The sequence below is a fragment of the Anser brachyrhynchus genome (assembly GCF_964034855.1).
Source record: "Anser brachyrhynchus genome assembly, chromosome: 3".
Classification (NCBI taxonomy): domain Eukaryota; kingdom Metazoa; phylum Chordata; class Aves; order Anseriformes; family Anatidae; genus Anser; species Anser brachyrhynchus.
Window position 1 is genome coordinate 1,004,918 of NC_137696.1, and position 16,376 is coordinate 1,021,293.

Consider the following 16,376-nt stretch of genomic DNA (forward strand, 5'->3'; position numbering starts at 1 on the left):
CCCTGCTAGGGGTGTTTTACCTACGGTTCCCACACGAAGGAACACCCTTTGCTGTAACCCAGCTTCTCCCTCCCTGCAGACAGCTATTTACAGGATTTCAATGGGTAGGTCTGAAACGACTCCATGTCCAGAATCACCACTGCCAAAGGAAGGAGACGGGGCGCTTTGCAAAGGCCTTAATAATCTTCCTGTTGCTCTGGCTGGCAGCTTTCGGCATGGGTCCCACATTCTTCAGTAGCCCTTTCCTTAGCAATGAATAGGCTTTTAGTGCACTCTCATAATGGTTGCTTTTCCTGTGGCACTCGGAAAAAGCTTTCAGCCCGCTCCTGCTGCTGCCCCCACTGCCTCGCCGTGCCCACCAGCAAGATGTGGTGGCTCTGCTCAGCGTATCCTCTGCTGCTAATGGAGCCGCTCGTTCATTTTTCTCAAAGCTCCTTTGCAAGCTTGGGGTTACAAGGCAGAGGTTGGACCTCCTCACCCCCCCGAGAAGCACAACTAATGCCCCACGAGTCAGCAGGACCAGGGGGCTTCAGCCCAGGGCAGGGGACTGCGCTGTGCCAGAGACTGAACTCACACTCCCTGATGCAGGAGGTCTCGGCTCTGATTTAAGGCAGGTGATATGCTTCTTCTGCCTTGTTTTCCTCTCGCTATGTCCCAGTAGGGCTGATACTCTAAAATCTGCACTGACCGACTCTTAAACAGCCACAGTAGTGTGTAATATACTCTGCGTGGGTTTGCTGTTGGCTTTTTTTCTTCTGGATTTGATAATGATGCTATTTAACTAGAGAGTCCAACTTGCTTTAATGCAGGTTAGTAAAAGAGCCTTTTGACATCCCAGCAATTCTCCCAGATGCCGACATTAGCCAGTATCCTAGACAGCTTTGAAAATGGAACGATAGATAATATAAGCTCAGATTCTCAAAGGCTTTGAGATCAATGAGAATTACAACCCACATTAGGTGCCCATGCAGATCTGGCTAAGAAACACTTCTGACACTGTGGACTTTAGGACCAAAAAGCTCATTTCCCGTGATGCAAATGTGACGGGAGGATAGGGAGAGAGCAGCAACGCAACACACAGCTGCGACTTCTCAACCATTTGAAGTTATTTTCACTCTAACCTGCAGTCATATCACATGAGTTGCTGTGTTTCCTTTTTCTCTTATATTTGGCTTTTTGATTTTGCTGCCCAGGAAAACAGCATGTGTTTGCCACTTACCCTATTCATGTGTCACTTCCCAAATTTCCTCCGATTCCTATGTATCTTTTCAGTGTGAAAGGGAAAATTGACATCTCCCATTTCTCTTTGCTTCTCACTTGGAGAACACAGGGCTGAGTTTCCCTGCTAGTAGGCAGTTAAAGGGTGCACAGGGGGGTTCTGCAGCCGTAGCCGCAGACTCTCACAGGGAGGAAAGCAGGGTTTCATTCTGTTGGTACAGACTTCTGCTGATAGAAGTACACCAGGGACCTCAGCTCAGGGACACGGCACCTAGGAGGTGAAGATGTTGCACCTGAATGGTGCTGGAACCTGTTCTGATGGGACCAAGACGGCTCTGCGGTGACACGAGCAGCAGGGACTAAAGCAAGCAGGAGGACCTCACAAATGGGTTGGAAAATTGCATCTCCTGCGCCTAAGTGTCAAACTCCCTGTGTTACAAAGGGAGCAATTTTACCACGGGACTGAAAGACAGTCTTGCAGTACAGAGGCAAAGAAGCTGTAACATTTTCCTAAATATATATTCCACGGCTGTAGCAAACATGGTAAGATTTTGTGGTTTGATACTTCTCACAGGTGGTTAATACACCCACTTGGTGAAGCAACCAAGCCAGAACACATCGCTGGCCAGGTGCGTGCATGCGTAGGTAAGATGCAGTCCTGGTAGCTCCCCTTCTCTTGTTCTCTGGTTTGAAAGACATTTATACAGTCCTGAGGTCTTGCCATAAACAACCAAGTACTTACCTTCAACAGCCTCTGCTTCTTTATACCAGCCAGGTGTAAACCTAATTTTTCAGGGAGGAGGAGAAGGCTCTACTCCAACCCCTGACAGAAATGTTATTTTGGATGCTGACAAAGAAGGGGTGTAGTTGTTATAGCAACATCACTTCTGGCAATCTCAGGCAAAGCAGTGCTAGGCTAAAGCAGTCTGAAAAATGGAAATGCCTGCTTCGCCTCGGCACTTTTACTCCTGCTACAGCAGTGCAGCAACACTAACACACACCGAGAACTTGCTCTTTGCTCTTGTCTGGTTACTTTTCTGCTTAATCCATGCATAGCCGTCAGGGGCCTTGTAGCTGCTGGTGGTGGTTGAGTCAGCAGCCACAGGGCTTGGCAGCAGTGCACTCGCAGAGTTACTGCTGAAGTGCAGCTGGAAGTAGGGGAACAACATCTGTGGCTGTAAGGGGCTGCCTTCGTTAGCTCCTGCCCGCTGCCTCGGCAGTAATGGGCCAGGGAGAGAGGAGTTTCCACCGATTGTAAATGCACGCCGTGCTCTTGTGCTCTCATCTCAAGGAGTACAGAAGAGCCAGGAAAGGTGCAGAGGGTGACAAAAGCACACAGTGAGCTCTGTAGGGTTTCTCTTTAGTCTGGAAAAGAGACAACTGAGGGTTCAAAACAAACAAACAAAGAACCCTAGTGGATGAATTCACAGCAGAACAATGCATGGAAGGCTTTTAAATCCAAAGGACTCAGCCGCCATCATGGGGAACACCTGAGCCGCAGGTTGTTGGACACGTGGAAAGTATTCTCAGAAGATACCACATGTTCTTGCCTTGCTTTTGTATGTTTCTTTTCTGCTGCTCTTTACTCTGCTGCGCACTCTGAGCCTGTGGTTATTTTTCAGAGACTTGTTTGGACCACGAACAGCCCCTTGGTGTGGCCACCGTCACGATCCCACAGCAAGCTGGGTGCATGGGAAGATGTTCTCCAGTGGGCAAAGGGCAGCTGCACAGCGGCACATGTCTTCTGGTGTCAGCTTTACTGCTCCCATTCACTGTCATCCTGGTCTGCTGTCACTCGTCATCAGGGAAACTATTCACTGTCATGCCATAGCAGGGATAAAATACGTAAGAACAGATATTCCCTGTGCTGCTCTGAGTAACTGAATCACAACTGGTGTTCAGAAATTACTCATTTTTTTTTCTTTCCGTAGGGTAGATTTTTATAGCATATTCCTTACAGCTGGTGTAAATCAAGGAGTGTTTTGATCCTGAATGCCGGGAAAAGCCTCAGCTGCTCAGCCTACCAGCCTCCTACCTCCAAGCACAGGAGAAACCATCAGCAATTCCACTTCCACCACTCACCAGCTCTTCATTCAACCACGTTTCCCCTAGCAGAAAGGCTACCTCTGATCATTTCCCCTTCTTCTCAAGTAGCAAAGCTTCCCTGTGAGAGATCACACAGCTTGTTTTCAGTTCAGACCCGCTTGTTTTGAAAAGCTTGACCCTGCATTTCCCAGTGAGCTCGAGGTGACGTCCCCTCCTACGACAGGATGTCACGCGTCCAAGTCCTGAACAGCTGTGCTTGTTCTTGCTCTTTTTTTCCTGCCCTTCTCCCTCTTTACCCTCAAAAAACAACCTGATGGAGACCCTACAAAGGAGGAAATGCCATTATGAGTTGAGAACCTTCTTTTTCAGCACATGGAGATTTGTTTTTCTTCATGTTTGTACACTCTGTTATATTTAGGCCTCTAAACCATTCTGATTTTGAAGAAGCAGGCAACACACACAGTTTTAAATTTATTGCCGGTTCAATACAACTTTGTTTCCAAGCCACTCAAAGGAGCCTTACAGTAAACAAGGTCATGTGTGTGGGAGGGTATTATTCTATATTTTTTATTTTCTTGTTGGTAAAACTGCATGTGCCTTTGGAGAATAAAGTTAAATATTTACCCCAGATCAACCATCCCTGTCTGCAGAGTTTGTGTTTTGTTGGAGTTTGGGCACACAAGTGGTATTTGCAAAATTCCCTGCCTGCTTCTGCTATTATAAAATATGCTCACAAAGACCTATTTTCTTTCACACTCAGAATATTTTCAGTCAGGCATGAGAACATACGCGGCCTGGAAAGACGGTGAATCCAGATGTGACACTATGATAGGATTATGTCTGGGACTGGCTTATTTCGGGTGCTGGCCAGGAATCTCTATGAGGAATAGTCTTGGGACTTGTTTCTGTGATTTCAGATGTCTCAAAATCAGGTTTAGTCAGATGGTCCAGGTCGCTTCGTGCAGGTGGCTGGACCCTGCAGTCGGCCAGCGGTGGGGTGAGCATGATGGTGATACCTCCCGCACACTTCTTCCAGCCAGAGGCCGGCAGGGAGCATTTCTGTGATGTGGCTGGAGTCTGTCCAAATCGCTTGGCATCCCAGGCCCAACAAAGTCTTCTTGCCAAGCTAAAGTCTGCATACCGAGGCAGTGCTCTAGGCCTTCCTGCCTCAGCCAGCGTGATGTGGCTCCTCTGAGGACTTCATTTTGCCTTGTGGAAAACAAGCTCTCTCCCACATGCTTTTCATGCCTTCTCCTCAGGAAACAAGGCCACTCTGTAATATGGCCCCTTGGGACACTGCAAGCTGCCCAGAACATCTCAGCTGAGATGTTTTGGAGCACCTTTATTCAAACTTCAATTGAAAAACAAAAATATACAACCAAACCCTTCCTGCCCTCTTCCCTTTCATCTCACTCCTTTCTCCACCCACCGTGACTTTCATGCGTCAGTCTTCGAACTACTTCAAATTAAAGCAGTCACAGGAAGTGGGCAGTTGATCTATTTCTAAACCTACAGAGGCACATTCCTGTTACGTCTCAGAAGAACAGAGACTAAACAGCAACCAAATCTCTGCAGATGAAAATTTCTCTCACCCAAGGAAGCTCCTGAAAGCTGCAAAAGAACTTGCTGGTCGTACGAAGACGGCGATACCTACCAGCAGGAGGAAAGAGGGAAGCAGAGGTGGCATGACTAGTGTTCACTGTATACAATTGGTAAGAGGTTTTGTAGGAAATATGGTCCAAGGGCTGCTCTAATCTGTGTCAAGAGGGCATGAATCAAGAGTGAGACTCAAGATGCTGAAAACAACCCTTCCTCTTCTTTCATCTGCTTCCTCCCTTAGCAAAAAAACTCAAATACGATTTCTTTTAGACATTTTGTTGACCTTGCTCAGGTAAAAAGAAGTTTCTTCTCTGGAAAACCTAGGGGTGTAGCAGTCACTGCTTCACTTCGTGTACTTTGCTCTTTCAAAAGTATCTGTTACATACAGTGCACTGTGTGTGTGCTTTGTGGTAGTACATAATGACACCTAACATATTCAGTAGGACAGACAGATTCTGTGTACTAAATCCATGGAAATGCAGGGTGGATTCCACTTTTTTCCATCCCCAGAAACAAAATCACAAAGCAGAGCCTGTCTTTCATACCTTCACTTATGGCTGAGATGTGCAGCACTGTGAAGTTAACAGTCAGATGTGACTTTCTGCAGATAACACAGCTCTTGCCCTCCAAAGGCTTGATTTTACACAGAGGCCACCATGAAGCTCAGAGCTATCTCCAGATGTGGATGTCCTTGGAGCCCGAAGTACAGCTGAATTTTAGAGGCCAGGCCAGGAAAAAAAAAAAAAAAGAAAAAAAAAAGGATGCAGTTCAGATGCCAGCTTAAATCTGCTCTGAGGAAAAATAGCTTGAGTGTCTAAGATGGAATGAGTGTAATGTATACAGAAGTCACACCGGGAGGTAAATAATGATTTTCTACAGTATTGTTGTACAGTCTTTTTTATGGTGACACCTGCATTGTGAGTTGGGGGTTCACCTGACAGAAAATACGTGAAACCTGGGTATCCTAAGCTAATCATCTAGGTCTTCTCCACATGCAGTGGAGTGTGGTAGATACCCCCATGGGAATTTCATCTCATCTGCCTCTCTTAGATGGGGGTGACCTTACCTGTATCTCTGTTGACTATGGAAAAAACAAGATTTGCCTAGATTAGAAATTAAACTTCTAGGTAAACTAGTTAAATTACATAACTCCCATCCTAAGTGTCCATCCCACTGGTTTTCAGCAAAATCATGGTAAACATTAATAATGGGAATGGATGAGCAGTAGGAAAAAGGAATTGGAAATCTTTCCTCAGAGGTTTTTGTCTGAGGAAGTTTCTGTATCAACTTCCCTAAAAAAAGTAGGATTTTTTTTGGAGGGAAATGGCTCAAAATAAGTCTTGTACTCTGCTTGCTTGGTGCTGAAAAATAGAGGGGAAGGACCTGATTCCACTGCAGTTGTCAGGGTTTTTTCATTCCCTTCACTGAGGCTGGAATTTCAAATACCCACCATGAAAAAGAGGTATCAAACAAAATTTGACTGAAAATCAGCAGGACCTCTTCATTCCTGGGGCAGTGGTGAAAACTATGTTTGCTCTCTCCTCATTCAAAGCAAAAGGAAATTTGGTTTCATTTAAAAGGAACAGTTTGATTATCTGTTTGTTTTTGCCTGCTTGTGATCTCTCTGATGTTTTCTGGAGGAAGGACTCTAGCCTGGTGCAGGTGAAAGCCAAGACAAAACCAAAATCTTAAAGTTGCAACAGGGGAAGTCAAAAACCCTAATTTAGAAGCACCATGGGAGTGGACATTGGAAACATGCAGGCTCATTCACTGGAAAGCTACCAAGATCTACAAGTGCTGAAATGAAAACATGACACAACAGATCAGTCAACACTTACTACTGAATAAATCAGCAGGCTTCAGTGTTAATCGCTGCAGCCATCCATGAACTCTCACAGGGTGCAGAAAAACTGTTAGTTCTGCCTAGAACTTTTTTTGGGATGATGGTCATTCATATGGTTCACCAGAAGAAATATTAAGAGTAGTATAACTGTTTGGAATGGTGTTTGGATCAAAAAATGAAGAGAAGAAAATGGAGAGGATGCTGGAAATCTGAAACCTCATAAGGTCATGACGAGGAAGCTTGACACAGGCATCCCTAGGTTGGGGTGTTCTTCCCAAAGGGAAGACTGACCAGCCTTAGCACAGGTTGAAAAACATGCAGTGGGATCTAGGATTTTGGGGTGAGGGTGTGCTTCTGCGGGTCACCCGGCTGTTCTCCTGACACTGCTCTGAGCAAAGCCAACCGCGCATGACCATGGAGAGATTGATTGATAATGTGGAAAAGGCCTGATTTTAATTCTTGCACTTGCCTCATACACTGTGCTGCTATCAATGAGTTTTCCGATTTCATACGTTCTTCTTGCTCACGCATCCCTGAATTTCTCCGCTAGGTTTTCAGTTTGCATATGGGAACACACCATTTGCGTATTATTAAAGTAATCCATGAAAATTACTAATTAATTAATGCTTGATATTAATGAGTATTATTAAAGCCGATAGGACTTTTGCCACAGCCAAGGGCAGAAGAGGAGTAACATTTTGTTTTTTTTCCATTGGGCTTTACAGTGCAGCAGGGAGTAGGCACATGAGGACAATTTTCAGTGGTCTTGTGGGTACAGCAAGTCACAGTGGGCTTAGAATGCAATGAGGGAAATCATCAAGAAACACTTTGTAACAGTAACGGTGGGGTTTCTGTAAGGGATGGATTAGAGAGTCTGTGGCATCTGCATCACTAGAAGTCTAAAACCAGGTGAGACCAGCATTTGTTATGATGGGTGTAAGGAGAATGAATTTTCTGCTAGGGTAGGAAGTGGACTGGATATGTCTCTAATAAACTTAATATTCTATTTCTATAATAAAAAATAGTGCAACCTTTGCAAAAAGACAGGTTAAACCTCTCTGTTCAGGGCCTCAAGTACATATTTGAGGTCTGCATGGGAATAGGTCAAAATCACATTTCCAGTTTGCAATGCCCTGTAAATAGGTTGTATCTTTAAATAAATTTAAACTAAAATTTTAATTTAAATTACTTAAATTAAATTTAAGTAAATAGCATATAGCTTAAAAAAAAAAGAAAAAAAGTTTTAAAGCACCCAGGTATCTTTTCACTTCTTTTTGAAACAGGTGGAATTGAATGTCTTTGAAAGTGTCTGCAGATGCTTACTTTCCTGTTTTGTCCTATTAATTCTCCCTCATAGTTCCACAAATCAAGTGTTCCTTAAAAGTTATCAGGAAAAAAAGAAAATCAAGAAAAATATCCCTGGTACCTTGAGTCACATGTGTGAACAAGCTGCAAGTCAAGACTGCATTGAGCTCTGAGGCAGGTGGTGGTGGACACAGTTGTGGTGACAATTCCCAGGAGCTCCAGCCACAAGGTAAGGATCTTTAGGTCTATCCATGAGGCTGGAAAGTAGAAAAGACTCTCATTAAATCAGGATTATGGCCCCATCACACCCTGTCAGCCTGCTTAATTAGTCTGGGCTACTCAAAAAGCAAATGTGCTGCTGGCTATTTTTACAGCGCGTTTTCTGCTAGGCTGTGTTTTGCTGATGTCAAGGAAATTAACTGAAACAAAGCCTCTTTCCAAATCTGGGGGCAAGTGTGGTGCTGTGGAGGCACTACGGGTAGACATGGAGGGGCCAGTGTGAGCCCTGGGACACTGAGGGGATGGTATGAGCCGTGGGGACAGTGAGGGGGACACCAAGGAGGACACTGAGGGGACATGTGAGAGCTGTGGGGACAATAAAGGGAGATGTGTGTTCTGTGGTGTCACTGGGGGACACTAAAGGGGACACTAAAGGGGACATGTGAGATCTGTGGGGACAATGAAGGGAGTGTGTGCACTGTGGGGACACTGAGAGACACTCTAAGGGAGACCCTAAGGGGTCATACGTGAGCTGTGGGGCCACCAAGGGGATCACAGAGGGGAAATGAGAGAGCAGTGGGGACACAGGGTGACACTGAAGGGACCTGTGATTACTATGGGGACATTAACGGGTCTTGTGAGAGCCGTGGAGACACTGAGGGGACATGTGTGAGCTGTGGGCCCCCCAAGGGGGACACAGAAGTGACATGAAAGCTGTGGCGACGCTGAGGGAACACGTGTGCGCTGTGTGGACACTGAGGGGCCCTCTGAGGAGGACACTAAAGGGACCTGTGATTACCGTGGGGACACTGAACGGTCATCTGAGAGCTGTGGGGACACCGAGGGGACATACGCGAGCTGTGGGGCCCCCAAGGGGGACACCGAGGGCCATGTGAGAGCCGTTGGGGCACTGAGGGCCCACGTGCGCGCCGCGGGGACACCGCTCGGGGGGCGCGGAGGGGCCGTGCGCGTCCCTCGGCCGGCCGTGGCGCTGAGGGGCCGGGCAGCGGCGGGCAAACGGCGGCGGCGCGGGCTGGGGTCGCTCCGACCCCCTCCCTCCCGCGCCGTCCCGTTCCGGGCCGCGCCGGGGCAGCACCGCCCCTCGGCCGCCGGGTCCCTCCCTCCTCCGGGGCGGGCGGGCAGCGGGAGGCGGGCGGCTAGCGGGACGGAGGCAGCGAGCGAGCACGGAGCGCGCCGCCAGCAGCATGGAGCCGGCGGGCAGCATGGAGAAGGGGGACGGCGGGGAGAAGGCGGGCAACGGCCACGCGGAGGGCGCCGAGGAAGGCGGCGGCGGCGGAGGAGGGCGGCTGCGGGGCTGCCGGGGCTTCCTGCGGCGCAACGCGCTGGTGCTGCTGACCGTGTCGGGGGTGGTGGCCGGCGTGGCGCTGGGCGCCGCGGTGCGGGGAGCGGCGCTGAGCCCGGCGCAGGTGGCTTACCTGGCCTTCCCCGGGGAGCTGCTGCTGCGCATGCTGCGCATGGTCATCCTGCCGCTGGTGGTCTGCAGCCTGGTGTCGGGCGCCGCCAGCCTCGACACCCGCTCCCTCGGCCGCCTGGGAGGCATCGCCGTCGCCTACTTCTTAGGCACCACGCTGCTGGCCTCCGGCCTCGCCGTCGCCCTCGGCTTCATCATCCGCCCCGGCGCCGGGGCATCCGCCCTCAACACGCCCGGCTTGGGGCTGCCGGGTGCTGCGCCCCCCAGCAAGAAGACGGTGGACTCCTTCCTCGACCTCGTCAGGTAGGGCCTTCCCTCTCTCCCTCCCTCCCTCCCTCCCTCCCGACCCGGAGGATGATGACAGACCCGGCGATGTTGCACGCTGCCGCTCGGGCACCCCCCTCCTTCCTCCTTCCTCCTCCCTCCTGCGGGCTGGCCGCCTCGCCCCCTCAGCCTGCCTTCCCTCAGCCTTCTTCCATCCCTCAGCCTGCCTTCCCTCAGCCTTCCTCCCACCCTTTCTCCTAATTTTTTTGGCCTGGCGGTTGTGAGGGTGGCGAGTGTTTGACCAGGGCTGGGTGCCCGGCACCTTCTCCTGCCCCGCTGCCTGTTGTCGGCCGTCTCTGGAGCCAGGCAGCTCTTCTCATCTGTCACACACACCTTTTTCTTTTGTGTTTTTGTATTTTCCCCCCCTCCGACCTTTGTTCGGTCTCTTCACACAAATCCCAACCTGCCTTTGCCTCTTGTTGCACCTTCACCTCCCTTAGGTACAGGTGTGGAAACACAACCCTGTATTTTCATCAAGGAGGTACCCGGAACATCACGCGGCGTGTTAGCACCCTCCACAGAGGGCAAAAGCTGCAGACATAACCTTTTTTCTTTTTTCTCAGAGCCCATGTCTTGTCGAGATCTGCCCAGCTCTTTAAATAAAAGAGAAATAATTACACAAATGAGGCAGACATCCAGGCAACTTCTCGAGTCCCAGACTTCCAGCAGCGTTCACGCTCTGCTGACTTGTGGTGCAGAACCCGAGACGCGAAGGGCTGATGCGTCTTGTTATCCTGGGTCAGATTCTGCCACTTTTTCATACCTGAGGGCAGTCACGGGGAAGTACCGCAGGCGTCTGAGGGAAGTGGTGGAATAAGGTAAAACCGGGGAGGTGCCGCTGGGGCTCCCCTGGCAGATGCAGCTGAGGGAGTGATGGGAAGTGGTGGAGGACTGAGTGTGTGGAAGTTCGCGGAAAAGAGGGAAGATGGAGGGCTGTGGAGGTGGCAGGCCTTCTTACCGAGATGTAGACAGAAGCGTAAGGGAGGTGACCTGCAACGTACCAGCCGAGTGGCCGAAGAGCTGTGCTTAGCAGGTATCTCGGTCATCGCAAAGCAGAGGGGAGGACTCTTAATTTGTATCTTGGCTTTTTGAGTTCAGTTTTTCAACTGAGAGACTTTTTGATGCATCTGGGTAAACAGACGTGACAGCAAAGATAAGAAGAGTTTCTAAAGAGAAAATCTATATTTAGAAATCCGTGTTTTTGTCCTTTTCTCCCCCATCTCCAGATGGACCAGTCCAGTGGCCCATTGGCCATCATATATTTCATATCCGTAACCTCTTATGGCCAACCCTGACGATTCTTGACAGACCGTGTTGAGAAGTAATAACAGGACAGTGGGAGCAGGTGGCCTGGCTGTGAAGGTGGCAAGGAGCTGATAAAAGCAGCGTGAAGGAAAATCACAAAAGGAGGAGTCAGCACGATAGTAGGTGCTGGGAAGCAGATGACTGTTGCTGTCCCGGGGTGCATCCTAGCGTGGCTGCTGCAGCTGGTGTTTTTTTTTGCTGTGTCGCCATGCTGCGTGGAGTAGGATGTAGCCGAGAAATGGGACAGGGATGCTCCAGTGAGCTTGAGACTGTGGATGTTGTCTGTGAACTTGGGAGCAGAAAGCTGCTTCTTGCTCTGGGCTGTAAATGCAGATGGGGAGTTCATCTTCCAAGTTATAACGCTGATGGGGTTGAGACCTTCACTCCAAAGTTTTGCTCGTTATGGCGAGACTTGGGGGAAGCATGCTGATTGCAGACTGATTTCCTCTGGGAAGTGAGGTGCCAGGGGCTTTCCCCCAGCATGTGTGTGGTGCCCTTTGAATTCAGCTTTTTCTCGGAGCTCCAGGCAAGGGTTATGGTGGCCACGCCAGGCAGTCCAGTTGCCAGAGCCATGACAGCGAAATTCAGTCAGAAAGAGAGGATTTTGGACACAGAGCCATCACTGTGCTGTCCTCTAAAACTCCTGATCTTAACGTAGATCCCTGACAGGCCTGGGGATGGAGTGAGTTGTGTGACTCTCTGGAAATAATACCTACCTCTCCCTTTTAAATTTTTTTTTTTAAACTGTTCTTGAAAACCTGGGAATTTTGGTTTGAGAATTGGTCTCGGTCCCTGCTGTGGTGGAAGGCTCCAGGAGACCAGCCTTGTCTTCAGTTAAGGAGGCCTCAGCTCTGGAGGGCCGAAACCATTGCCTTCAGCATGGGTGGGTCTTGCAGCTCTGAGCTTTTTTGGTTTTTGGTTCATGAAACTTCCCATTAGACAAAAGAGAACTCAGTTTTTCAGTTGTGTCACGAGAGTCCCTGTGTCCCTCAAGGCTTTACTGCTCAGTCATTTTCAGATAAAAGGTGAAAATGAGGAGCAACCGGGCTGAGTCGCCCAGCAGTACTGAAAACATGCAACACGTGGCCTAAGGAAGACACGGCTGTGAGTCAAGTATTTACCATGGCTTCTGCAGGGATGACACAGGGTGTCCTTTACCAGGATGCAGATCCTTTCTGCGCTTGGGAAGTTTATTAATTAATGACCAAAGACGCTGCTTTCCGTCGTCGCAGCGATGTCTGGAGGTCATCTTAATACTTGGTCATGGTTTTCTGTTTCCCAGTCTAAAGCTTCCACATAAATACACATCTATGCATGCAGACATGGCCTCTGGAAAAGAGATTTATCTTGGGCTTCAGAAATAAATGAATGGTGACTCACTGGTGAACCAGAGGCTGCTGGTCTCAGCTATAGATGGGCCTTGTGAACATCTCCAGAGCATCTGACGCGGGGAGCAGCTCCGTTGTGCCAAATATCAGAGCAGCAGAAGATGAGGAGAGCGCCTGACCAGGGAGAGACAGGTGGGGTGGTGAGAAGGAGGTGGCAGCAGCCGCCAACTAACACATCCCGCTCGTAGCTCGATGGAAGGTGGTTGAATCAGCAACATCAAATGTTTTGCAAGAATCTATCGATCTGTCAACGCTTCTGATGGGCAATTGTCAAGACTGCATGTTTCAATAAGGTCAGAGTTTTGTTTTGGCTCTGATGTGTATTTGTTGATTCAACAACATTGAACAGTTTCGCGGGAACTTATTGATTCGGTCGAAATTTCCAACGGCAGATGGTCCTGACATTTCGTTTCAGTGAGGTCAATGTTTTGCTGGAATTATAAACAAACGACTTGAGTAGAAAATCTCACTCATCAAAAAGGAACATTTCAACAAAGTATTTTACAGTACTTTTAGTGGAAAAAAGGTCTCAGATGGTGGTTTTCTTTGCCCTATTTTGGGATGAAAACATATTTTGAAACCATGGAGTTGGCTTTGGGACGGGAATTCTGTTTTTGTTTTTAATCCAGCCCTAGCTGTAGTAGTCGTGAGTGGGAAGGAGGTATCATCATTAGCTTTTTATAGGAAGGGTACGCAGAGGTCCAGGTGTTTGCCTCAGGCAGTAAGGTCAGGGTTTCTCGGGCCGACAGACAAGCCTACTGCAGTTTAAATTTTATTGCTCCTTTCTGTCTCACTGCCAGAGGTTACCAGCTGGGCTGCCAAAGGGAATACCCACGGCGCTGTGAGCAAGCCCGTGAATTACCTCCAAGCGCTGTCGAAGCAGAAGAAAGGCAGGCGTGAGTTCGAGCACAGGGAAAAGCAGCGGCCGCGTTTTGCCAGGTGGCCTGCGGAGCAGAGGGCCAGGATGGACCTTGGGGAAGGTGGGCTCCAGAGCACTTGTTCAGACACCAGTCACCCCAGAAACGCTTGCTCCTTAAAGCCCTAGTCTTCCACTCTGAAATCCTGGTGTGGAAACGGAGAGCAAAACTTTACAGTTAGGAAAGGAGGGGAAGATGCCACCTTCGTGGTGATAACTAGATTTAAGAGGTGGCTGGGAGCAGCTGCAGTTATGCGGATGTTCCTGAGATATGCTAACCACGAGGTTTTGTAGCTGGACGACTAGCTGTTAACTCTGGGGTACCCTCAGAAAAAGGAGAAATAGTAAGTGTTACTGTCCGCCTTCGCTTGTGTCATTTTCTCAGCCTGGATCCTCCCTTGAAGCGGAGGGGTTGCTGACTGAGTTTGGTAGTAAGCACTTGGCATTTTTGTTCACCTGCCTGCACTGTATATGTCTTTAAAATTATCTGTAGAAAGCTTCTGAACATGTGTGTTCCTTTCTCTCAGAACTAGTTCCCTTTTACTGCTGACTCCTCCCAGTTATGCTTTATTTCCCAGGCAAAGTAAATACAGACTGGACCATTAAGACAAAAAAATTATCAAATATCTGTTATAAGTAAATAACATCTTCAAGTTTCTGCGAGTTAAAGCAGATGCACACACTCACAATTAATGTATATATCCAAGACATGCATTGTGCATCCACATACCTACAGAAATGCAGACCAGAAAAATTCTTGTGTGATAGTGAATGAAAATCCTGAGACAGAAAGAAAAATAAAGCTACTAGAGCAATCCAGACTGTGATGTGTTCTGGCAGATTTTCAGATGGCAGTGAAGTTGCTGGCGGTGGACTCCTACCATTGAAAAGACTTCATTGAAAAACAGGAGATAACGACACAGAATATTTTTTTTCTAATGTTCACCCATTTGGTCCAGGCGTCCTCAGAAAAATACGTTTTCCAACAGCAAGACTTTTGGCCTCAGAAGTGGAACCTTTTTGTAAGAAGCAATAGAAGAGGAATGCTTGTTATTTTAGGGTTTTGTTCTGCTTGCCTGGATTTCCCTTCATGGTTTTGCTGCCAGAGCAAAGCAGTTTGCAGAGCTCTAGCAAAAGGATCATTTAGAAACAGTGATTAATAATAATCCCTTATACATGCAGCAAAGGAGTTCCTGTGCCAGCCTTACCCCACTGGTGGAAAGACACAGGGTAAGGAGGAGAGAGGAATTTGACCATAATGTCAAAATCGGTAAGAGTGGGAGCTACAGCCTCCAGAGCACTGCCGTGGAGCTGCAGTTGCACACTTGGGGTATACTGTGCTTCCTCACCTCCGATAACCCCCTTTCCCTTTTGTGTGAGCTCTGGCACGGCAAAATACATCTTTCTTTAGCCTTTACAGGCACTGCTCTTTACAGTAGCCAAACAGAAAGTATGCAAACCCCGAAACTTCTGCTGCTGGTGCTGTCGCTGTATCTGGTTCCTATTTTAAGAGAATTTGAGATTGGTGCTTCCTCACACCAGGCGATGTGCAGGGACGTGGGGGTTTCCTTGCTGAGCCCAGCTGCCGCTCCGGCCCCAAGGTGCAGCTGTTACTCTTGACAGCTGTGGATATTTGTTCTTTTTGTCTGTCTGCAGCTCCGAGAGGGGCACAGAGTCTCTCTGTGTCAGATACTCCACCACTACGAAGGTTTCACCTCTTTGCGTCATGGGCCCCAGGCTGCCTGATCCCAGAGCCCCGCGCCAGGCTCCTTATCACCCAGACTCAGGGTTTGCTCGCGGGCATGCTCTTGTGATAACCCGCTGCGAAAAGCCGACCACGTTCTTCAGCAAGGGCACGGCAGTGGCAGGGACGGGGACAGCAAAACGAGCAGCAGTAACCGGCAATCCAGTGACAGAGCCGTGCTGATTTCCTTCAGCTCCCTATCCGTGTCTGGTGTGGGCATCCAGAGCTAGAAACCTACAGATCTGGGCCGTGCAGGAGCACCAGCTGGCAGGCACCCGCGTTTAATTCACACGCCCAATTACCCAGCTTTTCTGTCTGTTGCTTCACCCGGGCAGGAGGGGTGTTTGCGCTTCCCTGCGCGACCCCTCGGCTCGCCTGGGGACGCGGACTCGTGGGGACAGACCCGGGTCTGCTTTGCTGCGGTCGGCGAGCTTTGCTTCGCCACACACGCTGAGCGAAGCCTGCGGGCACAGATGTGCCCAGGCAGGTCACGAGGCGGCTTTTGTCTCCTCCTGAAGCTCCCGGCATCCTGGCCCCTGGTTTTTAGGCACTGGGGTGGTGTTTTTGCACAAAGACATCTTACGTGATGGAGCTGAAAACCTGCGGTCTGACTCACGTGTAATTAAAGCTTAATTTAATTCGCATGCTAACCGATCTTAGTGAGGGATGAGCATGGTCTGTGCAGAACTCGTGTCTCTGTGACAAGCTGTGTATTTGGGGATTGCTTTTTATGAGCTCGGAGCTTTTCTTAAACACCAGGATTTGAAACAAAGAGGAGCAAAACGTTACTATACATGCCGTGAACTAGTCAGGTGTGCTTAAAAGTTGGACGGAACAAAACACGTGATGCAAGGGAACCTTTGGGTCCTCCTGAGCTGCTGAACTGAGTGAGAGCCAAATTTACCACTTGGTGGACTGTCAAAAACACTCTTCTCTGTCCTCAGAAACGAGTCCAGTGGCCGGTGCTGCAGGGACGAAGCAGAGCGGCTGCAGCGTGCTCGTGTTTGAATAGCTTAGTGCGCTGCTTTGCGTCTGAA

General features: G+C 49.0%; 1 protein-coding gene and 1 long non-coding RNA gene across 6 annotated transcripts in view; one reads left to right on the forward strand and one right to left on the reverse strand.

Moving 5' to 3' along the window:
- The window catches only part of LOC308192687, a 44,158-nt gene extending 34,351 nt beyond the window's left edge, over positions 1 to 9,807 (reverse strand). For all 5 annotated transcript variants that reach the window (XR_013949005.1, XR_013949006.1, XR_013949007.1 and 2 more), the window contains exons 1-3: positions 9,667 to 9,807; positions 8,133 to 8,268; positions 1,961 to 5,572 (exon numbers count right to left, since the gene is read on the reverse strand). This is a non-coding gene — a long non-coding RNA (uncharacterized lncRNA). The remainder of the gene's footprint in view (positions 1 to 1,960; positions 5,573 to 8,132; positions 8,269 to 9,666) is intronic.
- Positions 9,364 to 16,376, forward strand: part of SLC1A4 (solute carrier family 1 member 4) — a 41,526-nt gene continuing 34,513 nt past the window's right edge. Inside the window, exon 1 of the mRNA XM_080586523.1 lies at positions 9,364 to 9,965. Coding sequence (XP_080442649.1) covers positions 9,436 to 9,965 — 530 coding nt within the window. The 5' untranslated portion in view covers positions 9,364 to 9,435. The remainder of the gene's footprint in view (positions 9,966 to 16,376) is intronic.